Source organism: Candoia aspera, chromosome 2 (genome assembly GCF_035149785.1).
Source record: "Candoia aspera isolate rCanAsp1 chromosome 2, rCanAsp1.hap2, whole genome shotgun sequence".
Lineage (NCBI taxonomy): Eukaryota > Metazoa > Chordata > Lepidosauria > Squamata > Boidae > Candoia > Candoia aspera.
Genome location: NC_086154.1, coordinates 254,735,553 through 254,746,456, shown reverse-complemented (window position 1 = coordinate 254,746,456; position 10,904 = coordinate 254,735,553). Strand labels below are relative to the sequence as shown.

General features: G+C 44.7%; 1 protein-coding gene across 1 annotated transcript; it reads left to right on the top strand.

Moving 5' to 3' along the window:
- ELAC1 (elaC ribonuclease Z 1) lies at positions 1-4,800 on the top strand. The gene is made up of 3 exons (XM_063291140.1): positions 1-413; positions 1,182-1,649; positions 4,058-4,800. The coding sequence occupies exons 1-3, from the start codon at positions 257-259 to the stop codon at positions 4,525-4,527; spliced, it is 1,095 nt and encodes a 364-aa protein (XP_063147210.1). The 5' UTR covers positions 1-256; the 3' UTR covers positions 4,528-4,800.
- Positions 4,801-10,904: the final 6,104 nt, after the last annotated feature.

Genomic DNA, 10,904 nt, shown 5'->3' with positions numbered 1-10,904 from the left:
AAAACGTGGTCAATTCTTAAACTAATTAAATTGATTGATTGATTGATTAAACTCCTGGGCTGGGATCGCTACTCAGAAGGAAGTCCTGTTATGCACAATGGATCTTCATGTAGTGCACTTAGAACTGCAGCTTTGCTTGCTTGGGCCTTTTGACATCGAGTCAATTTATTTAAAAATCAAGCCAGGAGACCCCATCCAGATCTGATTTCCATGTATTGTTCTTTTTCTTTTAGTTGTTCTTGTGCCTTTGAGTAAAATGTCCATGGATGTAACATTTTTGGGGACAGGGGCTGCGTACCCATCTCCAATGAGAGGGGCCTCGGCAACAGTAATCCGTTTTGAAGGAGAATGCTGGTTGTTTGATTGTGGCGAGGGAACCCAGACGCAGTTCATGAAAAGTCATCTAAAAGCAGGTCAGTTTCAGACACTGTGAATAACTTTCCAGGTGCTGGTCAGTTGCAGAATTAGTGATTTTTCTTTTAGGCAAATCCTGCGAAAGGCTACGAGGTAAAGCTGGGCATGGGCAGGGTGGCATCAGTGTGCTTAAATGCATCCCCTTGAGACCCACTAAACTTCCTGCTGTATTTGACATTTATTTAAGAATTGTTCATTTGGAGAAAAAAAAAAAGAAGCAAATTGAAAAATGTGTGACCCTCTAGCAGAGGATTTCTCAACCTTGGCAACTTTCAGATGTGTGGACTTCAACTTCCAGAATTCCCCAGCCAGCCTTAAAGTTGCCAAGGCTGAGAAACTCCGCTCTAGCATCTTCTTTATTTACAGGCTGTTAGAAAAAAATCCCTCTGGCGCCTTTGTTCATCTGTCCAGAAAAAAAGACAAATGCAACCTTGGTTGTGTCCAGGGGTGATGTTGGTAAGAGAGCTACCTCATGATAAGTTGTTTTCTTGCCACTGGCTACACCCACATGGCAGCATTTTGTGAGAGTGCCCATTATCTGCTTCATTTAAAATGTGCCCATCAATCCACAAAGGTCACCTACCTCTGTGCTAAGGTGGGATGCTAGAAACAAGGTGGACAACATAGGGAATATCTTGACTCAGATTAGCTTTAGGACTTCCTCCTAAGGCCCTGGTCTGTTGCTTTTATCTCCCGTCTGTGCTTAGCGTTCATCCTGTGTTGCCCTTAATGTTCTCAATCTTATTTTATGACTGCTATATTGTTAGGAAAGATTACCAAGATTTTTATAACTCATCTGCACGGGGACCATTTCTTCGGCCTTCCTGGACTACTGTGCACCATCAGCCTGCAGTGCAGTCCTGACCCCAACAGGCAGCCGGTGGATATTTATGGGCCACTCGGGCTAAAGGATTTTCTCCGGAGAACCATGGCGCTCTCTCGTTCTCAACTGGTTTTCTCCTACATTGTCCATGAGCTGGTTCCCACTTCCAACCAGTGCCCTGCAGAAGAATGGAAGGAAGTGTTTTCCATGAACAGAGATGAGGTCAGCTCTCCAGAGCCACAGGGAGACCCTATTTATCTGAATCCTGCAGAGGACTCATACTTCTTGGTGGACAGTGGACCCATCGTGATAATGGCTTTCAGGTTGTTTCACCGTATACCTTCCTTCGGGTTTCTGGTGGAAGAGAAGCCACGGACTGGCAAACTCAACACTCATAAACTGAAGGAATTAGGTAGGAGCGACTCCAGCTACTGATCACTATAAAAGCTGATGTTTCCAGAAGGATAATGTTGTCAGCGTTTCGTAGCAGAAACGAGCTTTTGGGTTACCTTAACCAGCCTGAAATATGGTTGCATAGCTCAGAATTCAGTGCATGAGGGCAACATTACAAATGCACTTTGCTGCTGTTCTTGAGGGGGAGAAAGGAAATAATGAAAAGCCAGAGAGAAAATGACTGTATTGGTGATCAGACAAAGCAGGTGTTTGGTGTGACACAGACATTTTCCATTCCCTGTGGCTCCTTGTCATATCTTCCACTGTAACTATGCCCAGAAAAATAACCATGTAGTTTTTTGGCAGAAGGAATAATAAAGATCTTGCCGGCTAACAACAGGGACTACCCAATGTATGTGCTTTTGTGGATCACATCTTCAGATGCATGGAGTATATGGTCAGTACTTCATATATCTGTAATTAAAGCCACCCTACATAATAGATCAGTACAGGTAGTCCTCGTTTAGTGACCACAACTGGGACCAGCAGCTCAGCCATTAAATGAAGCAGTCACTAAGTGATACTGCGACTGTGCTGACGATCTGACTTTGTTTTATGGACCTGCAAAGGTCATAAATGCGAGGATCAATTGCAAAGTTACTTTTCCATCACTGTTGTAACAGCGAAAGGTTGCTAAATGAGGACTACCTGTATTCTACTCTGGGAAATTTCAAAAGAGAGTTTTGCAGTTCCATCTCTGTATCACTACCTGAATTGGATTGAAATCAGCACTTTTGCTGATACTTATGCTATGCCACGTGCCTTGATGACTAATAGCTTTCTGAGCAGATGAAAGTGCTTTTCCCCATAAAACTAAGTGTTAGTAGCTTTTTAGGGATTAAGTGTTTTATTACAGTGAGCTTTTTAAAAGTCTGCTTGTCTTCCATACAGGGTAGTTCTCGACCTACGACCGTTCGTTCAGCGACTGCAGTTACAACAGTGCTCAATGAATGGTGGTTACAACCGTCCTCAGAGTTCTGGCTGTCCCAGCACCACCGTGGTCACATGATCATGATCTGGGCTCTTGGCAACCAATTTGCACTTCACTTGCACGGTTGCAGTGCCCCATGATCATATGATTGCCTTTTGCAACCTTCCCTGCTGGCTTCCCCAGAAAGTCAGTGCCTCTCGCGCACCCCCTCGCACTCTTGTGCACCCGCCCCTGCGCGCCCTTGCTCTCTCCTCCACCTGGCAGCAGCCACTTACCTGCTTGCCAGCCTGGGACTTGCAACATCCTGCAGCTTCCCCACTGACTTTGGTTGTGGGAAGCCGGCAGGAAGCTGCCTCGCCTAACAACTGTGGGATTTGGTTACCAATGGCGATGGATTGCCATCGCTAAGTGATGCAGTTCTACTTTACGACCACATTGCTTAGCAGAGGAAATTCCGGTCCCAATTGCCGTCGTAAGTCGAAGACTACCTGGAATGAAGCAAGTCATTGACTCTGAAGGCTCCCGTCACACAGAACCAAGCAATTGTTAAAATGCTTCCATGCATTTTCCCTTTCAAACACCCTGGTAGCATTAGTGAATAGCTTTGAACTATTTTGGCAAATTCCATACAGAAAACAATTTCTTTTTCTATGTTACTTGAATGCCGGTCATATTATTTTGATGAGAAAATAAAGCTATGTATTACAGTACAGAATCATAGGGATGGATCATCAAGGTCAGTGTAGGAAATTGTCACATTCCATTATCTGCTTTAAAACCCACTTTAAGAGATAATCTATTAACTCAGTGAATAGTTTGTCCAGTTGTCCAGTTACTTCATCTGTTTAGGAGAATTCTTATAATGTGACTTTACTAGTCTTACTTCTTGGGCCAGTGTTTCCCAAAACTGGGTAAATTACCCAAAACCGGGTAAAAGTTATTTTTCTTTGGGTAATGACACATGAACCAATTACCCAACAGGGACATTTAAACTGACTTAAAGAGTTTTACCTACACTGGGTAAAAAGGACTTTCTGATAAGCAGTTTTGGGTAATGAAGGAAAAAGTTTGGGAAGCACTGTCTTGGGAAATCAAAAAAGGTGTTTTCCATGCACAGTTCATACCTGACCTCATTATTTTAGTATTTCTTTTAAAATATTAAAATTTTCAAAAAGGATACTAGAGGGAGGAGGAAAGGTTGTCGGTGAGGTGTCAAAAGTGAAAGCATGAGAGAAAAAGTGGTATAGATTTTGTTTGCACAGTTTCAAATACTAGTATTCATAAGGTCTAGAAACTTGATTGGTTTAAAAAGGGAAGGTCGGTGCAATTTAGGGGTATGGAGTTATTGTGCCACAGTTCTTGAAACCACATGTTTAAAAAAACACGGAAAATAAACTGCTCTAAAGTTAAATTTGTTCCTGTTCTTGAATTTCTAGGAATTCAACCTGGCCCATTATATGGAAAATTGAAAGAAGGTGTTCCAATTACTCTGGAAAATGGGACAATCATTTGTCCTATGGATGTCTTAGAAAGCCCTTTTCCTGGAAGAAAAATTTGTATTTTAGGAGATTGCTCTGGTGTTGTTGGGGACCGGGTGACAACTCTTTGCTCTGAAGCTGATCTCTTGGTTCACGAAGCCACGCTGGATGACAGCCAGATGGACAAAGCCAAGGAGCGTGGTCACAGCACCCCAAAAATGGCAGCAGAGTTTGCTAAACTGTGCAAAGCAAGGAAGTTGGTCCTCTCCCATTTCAGTCAAAGGTATAAGCCACCGAATCAGGCAGGTGAAGGAGACGCAGACATTACGGAGCTGAAGAAGCAAGCTGAACTAGTTTTGAATGGACAAGATGTTGTATTAGCAGAGGATTTTATGACTATTAGTATTCCAGTTAAAAAACAAAAATAGGACTACTGGACAACAAAAAAGAAATTAATTGGCCGGTAGGCTAAAACTCCAGCTGTGGCTTGCTTTCAGGTGATATTCTTGGAAGGGGCTGGTTGAAGTCCTGTTTGAATTGTGATGGGCCTCATTTTATGAACATCTGTTCTTTATTGCATCACATATTTCTAATGCATTTGTAATGTTAATACGGATTAAATGTGCCTTACATGCTAGGCCTTTGCAAGAGCAATGCCTTCCTTGTAATGCAAACTCTATATGTGTTACCTATTTGGAATTGAGGACCGTGAATGAAGGCTGCAGTTACATGCTTAGGAATACTTGGGAATAATTGAAGTTGTAGGTGGAAAACTTGCTTTGAGGAAACATGCACAGGACTCTATTCAGCTGAGGGAGTTGCCATCTTAATGCAAGGAGCGTATCAGTATGCTAGGAATTTAGCCAATTTTTTAAAAATTATCATTGCGACTGAATTTGAACAGTCAGCGTTTTCTAGAAGTGTGATAAACGCAGTACATTTATGCTGAAAATGCAAATGAATAAAATAGAGGGTTGACAAGCTTCTTAAAGCGGTCACAAAAGAACTCTACACTTTGTCTCTTCAACCAGGTCCTGACAACTCTTTAAGTCAAATTCCCACAAAATTATTCCTTCAATTTTGGCAGAAGTTGGAAGTCATATGGCGTCAAGCAGATGAGGTAAGATGAGGAGGCCCAAGTTTGCAGTTGGCTCTTGGGTGGCTTGTGAGGTGTGAACCTACTGTAGTGTTGCCACATTGCAAAAGAAATGTCCATCTTGTGCTTCAGAACTCTGCTTAATTGTTGCTTCAAAGTTCTGAGTATTGCGATATCACAAAATTTTGAGTAAAAGAGGTGGAAAGGACTGCCAAGGCCTGGCTGAAGGCAAAAGTGAAAGGTGGTCCATCACTGGCAGAAGGATGTAGGAAATGGTGATTACAGGTAGTCCTTGTTTAACGACCATTCATTCAGCGGCCGTTTGAAGTTACGACAGCGCTGGATGAATGGTAGCTACGGAGAGTCCTCAAAGCTATGGCTGTTGCAGCACCCCTGTGGTCATGTGATCAATATTGGGCACTTGGCAGCCTGCCTGCATTTACGATGGCAGTTCAACTCCCCCACTGCTTATCTCCCTGCATCTCCGCCCTTTTGGCCGCCCTGCACTCCACTGCCACCTACCCCTGCCGGCCCCAGCTGACCTTTGGTGTCGTCTTCCTCCCACTGCTGATGAAGCATGCCCGGCCAAGGCAGCTGCTGACCCTTCACAAAGCTGTGCAAGGCCTTGCACGGCCTGCACGAGGCCTCGCATGGTGTCAGGGAGGCCTCGCGAAGTGCCAGCAGCTGCCTTAGCCAGGCACGCCTCGTCCTCAGCGGGAGGAAGAAGTCGGCAAAGGTCAGCTGGGGACAGCAGGAGGCATCGGGTAGATGGCGGCAGAGTGCAGGGTGGCCAGATGGGCAGAGATGGGGGGAGATAGGCGGGGGGAGCTGAGGTGGAGGCGACCGTGGCAGAGCAGGAGAAGCATGAGGTCCTCGCCTAACGACTGCAACCGGGACTACCGTCACTAAGTGGTGGGGTCATGTGATGTTTTGCCTAATGACCATTTCACTTAGTGACGGAAATTCCGGTCCCAGTTAGGGACGTTAAGCGAGGGCTACCTGCATGTAGAGAAGTAAACACATGTAACAAAAGAGCTTAGTACAAGGATTATTGCCCTGTTTCGTTTATTAAAATATCCCTGTTTAAACTAAAGTTATGGAGGTGCGGGGATTACTTTTCCTTCAACCTATGTATTTATATTTGTGTCAAATAATTTGTAAATCACTAGTTGAGGCTGTTGGGGCTGTGGACCATTCAAAACTGGTTCTGGAAGTATATTTGATGTCTTACAGAAGCCAAAGTTTCACAGCATTATGCAGACAATTTATATGTAAGGAAAAAACTTTCAGTAAGATCTATGCAACAGCGGAACAGTGTCCTATAGAGGCTGTGGGTTCTCCATCTCTGGAGATTTTAAGGAGAGGCTGGACAGCCACCTCTCATGGATGGTGTAATTGGCTTGCTGCACAGGCCAGAGGGTTGGACTGGATGATCTTTGTGGTCCCACTCAACTCGATAATTCTACAATTCTGTGCTAGTACTTAAGCAGCAAGCTGCCTGGAGGGGAAATTCCTCGAGATCTAAAATGTTACATTCCTCATCCTGGTTTTACACCAAGTTGTGATTTTTATTGTCCTACACCTAGCTATAAGCACATGACAAAATACTACACGGTACTATTCTAAATGGATTAGCGAGGCTACCGTGCTTGTAGTTTTAAATAAGAGTGGGTTCACAAAATAACGCCCAGCCCTTGTTGGCTTTTTTAACTCACAGTGACTGGGTTCCATAGCAAGCTCTGTGGTTTGTTGCTTTTGGCCCAGTGTGTTATGTGACATACAGTTTAAAAGACATCAAAGTCCTTATAGCTATATTCTAAGTATTGGACACATCATATCGAATACATCATCCCCATCCACTAAATCAGTCCATTTATTTGTTTGTTTGTTTATTTCAATTTCTACAGCCGCCCATCTCGACCAAGTGGCTCTGGGTGGAGAACAATTTATAAAAATAATTAGCAGTTAAAATACAATACAAAAATATATATGGAAACCGAGAAAAATTAACAGCATAATTAACAGTATAGCCAAGAAATGGTGCAGAATAGGGTGCAGAATAGAGGAGGGATCACCTGGGGTCCTACTTTCCAATTGTATGCGGCTGCCATAAAGCTGAAATAACCAAAGGCTCCTCCCTTTGGGACGGTCTATGCTAATTACCCACAGTCTTGTTTCCAGAGTCTCTGGGAAGTTCTTACAACTTTTGATGTAATTATATGAATATAGAGACAGTGTAAATTCTTGCCCATTGCTCATCTCTCCCTGTTTTTGCCTGCCTTTTGCCTCATTTTTGTCAGTTAATTCCTTTTGACATTTGCTGAGTTTTAATAAATAAACATCAAACTCTATTTTTTATTAGCTGAGCTGAGTGGTGTGGATTGAGGGATTGAGTGGGAGGGTGCCGAATGCAAACTCATTTGGAACTTAATGGCAGTAATTTTCCAAAAACTCGGATGGTGGGGAAAAGAGGATGGAGGTAGAATATAGATTAGGGGCCAACACTAGGGAGACTGGATCCATTCAAAGATTGGACAGCTTGGGTTAGTTGATGCGATCCAGATGTGGAGAGACTTAACTGATTTCAGAAATAAATGCTACAGAAACCAGTTGTGGTTTTGAAATGCTTTGGTAGCATTTTTTATTTTGGTTTGCTTTTTTTTTTTGTGGCAAGAAGTGCAGGATTAGTCAACTAAGGGTGGGCGTTTCACTCACTGGGGCAATGCGGTCCATTTGCTGGCACAGCAAAAGAGCTTTGAGGAATCTGGAGACACACTGCGAAATACGGTTTATCCTCTTCTGAGATAACATGTGCTCGCCTCTTTTTTTGTTGTTCCATCCAAGTGCATCCAGAAGTTAAAAATGTCTCTACCACAGCTATGGTCCCACCCTAGCAAAAATACCCTTGATCTGATTTTATTCTCAGCAAGCACAGGAGGTACGAAGGCTGCGTCTTTCCCGTATTCAAATAAACAGTGTGATTTGGACGGAAGATTCTCACTATGTCCCTTCTCCCCTTTTTAAATAGCAGGGACTGAGTCAGTTGACCCAAGTTTTCCTTCTATTCAGTGCCATGAGCCAAATAAAATTTCCTGTAACCAATCATGGGGCGTTCTTCCTCTTCTCCTTACTGTGCAAGCTAGCCACTCATCCATGTTGATGCAGATCTTGGGGAAACAGTTTTTTGATGGTCATCTTAGAATTCTGGACTGTAAAATCTGAAAATTTGTCACGGGTTGTTGTTTATTCATTTAGTCGCTTCCAACTCTTCATGACTTCATGGACCAGCCCACGCCAGAGCTTCCTGTCGGTCGTGAACACCCCCAGCTCCCCCAGGGACGAGTCCGTCACCTCTAGAATATCATCCATCCACCTTGCCCTTGGTCGGCCCCTCATCCTTTTGCCCTCTATTCTCCCTAGCATCAGCATCTTCTCCAGGGTGTCCTGTCTTCTCATTATGTGGCCAAAGTACTTCAGTTTTGCCTTTAATATCATTCCCTCAAGTGAGCAGTCTGGCTTTATTTCCTGGAGGATGGACTGGTTTGATCTTCTTGCAGTCCAAGGCGCTCTCAGAATTTTCCTCCAACACCACAGTTCAAAAGCATCTATCTTCCTTCGCTCAGCCTTCCTTATGGTCCAGCTCTCGCAGCCATATGTTACTACGGGGAACACCATTGCTTTAACTATGCGGACCTTTGTTGTCAGTGTGATGTCATGGGTAAGCCCCCATTTTTCATCTGCCTTTTACTGCTCCGTGAACCAGTTGAAGGAGAGCAAGAGAAAGAGCTGGTAAGGATTTTGCATCACTTCAAGAACCTGCAGTCTTCTAACAGGATGCTTCCAGATGAGGAGGGTGAGAAAAAAAATGAGAAAAAAAGACAAGTGGATTTATTGTGAAGACAAATACAGGGATAGGCAAGCAGAAGTTCTTAGTGCTGAAGTACTTTGGCAGTTGGTAGGTTGAGACGTGATAAACTGTAACGTGGTGGTGGTGGTGGGTTTTTTTGGTTTAGCATGTTGTATAAACCCAGTCATTGTGGTTTGAAAACCATGACTGATGGCTTTGTGTGTTGTGCAGGCCTAGCCAACTGTGGTTCTGACAGCCATGGATAAGCAATACTATGGTTTAGCAAGTGGTGCAAACAAAACTGTTACTTGTGGCCTGTGAATGAGTTGGATGATTACAATGAAATATGGTCCTCTTTTACTGAAACTTATGTAAACTTCTTTGAATATGTGCCATCAAGTTGGTGTTGACTGTCAGCAACTGCACAGACTTTCTCCAGGATGATCTGTCCCCAACTTGGTCCTTCTGACAAGTGGATCCATCACTGCTGTAATTGAGTCCATACACCTTGATGCTGGTCATATTTTCTTTCCTTCCTTCCTTCCTTCCTTCCTTCCTTCCTTCCTTCCTTCCATCCATCCATCCATCCATCCATCCATCCAACACATACTTATATATACATATACACACAGAGTGTTGAACTGCTTTTTCCGTTTGTATGTTTTGCTTTTAATTTTCTTCTTGTTCTGTTTTATCAAGTGAAAGCAAACAAAAAACAGCAAAGCTGCGGTGCTGCATATGAGGAAGTCTGAGTGCCCTTGTAGTAAAAGAAATGTGTGAGCAGGCAGTTCCCGCTTAATCCTGGGCATCTCCAGTTTGAAAAGGCTTGAAGGGTGGGGAAGAAGCTTTTTTGCTTTTCTGCCTGAGACCCCAAAGCTCACCCCAGAGAATGGCAGAACTGGAGGGGGCTGCTGAGGTCAAGCAGCCCAGCCCCTTGCTGCATGCAGGAATCCCGGTTAAAGCCAGACTGGGCATCTTCTGCTCCAACAATTTTTTTTTAATAAATTATTGCAACATTCCATCAAGATCTGCTTTGCTGGAACTGAAATTCATTCAGGAACAACTGAGACTACGCGTGACTTTGTTCTCCTTTTGGGGATTGGAAGAGCGCTGTCCTAATCCGCTTCTGACTGCGGCCCTTCATCTTGACCGTGTGAATGCTGTGTGTCGGGGCCAATATCGGTATCAGTCCGTGGGAAGGAGGTGCAAAGCGTTCCCTGCTCGAACCGGAACAGCCAGTTCCGGGTGTGGGTGCAGGCATGGACCGCAGCACGCACGTTTGACCTGGGCAGGGTTGCAAAACACGTGGGATTGGGGAAACAAGTAGAGCCATCGTGATAGCGACTAAGGGGAGCCGGGGAAAGGCAGGCGTTGGGAGATGGGTGCGGGGAGAGGGGACCAGGCGCAGGACCCTTTCCCAATTCGCCCCTCCTCCAGATTTTGTTCTAGATGTTCCGGTTCTGCTGGGACGGGTGGTAGGGCTGTTTCGGGTCTAAACCACTTTCCCCAGCAGCTGTTTTGTGCACATCCTTACTTGCTGGATGGGACGGTAAATGCGACGGGCGTCGTGTGTGTATGTCTACACAGAGGTAGGTGCGTGGGTGGGTGAATTGAAAACCACTGCTAGAAAGCAAGCCAAGTCTGCTCTAAACCCGTCCCTTGCTCTTTGTGGGCGGCCGGCAAATTCGAAACTAAGAAAACATACCCTTCCCCCCGTCCCCCCGCTCTTCCCAAAGTTCTTGGCCGCGCCCTCCCGCGTCGTTCTCCCGGGAAATTCTCCGGCGGGTCATAGGACGAGCGTGAGCATGCGCGCCCCGCTCGTCCGGTTGGGGCGATCGCGTTGCAGAACCCGTTGGGGAGGA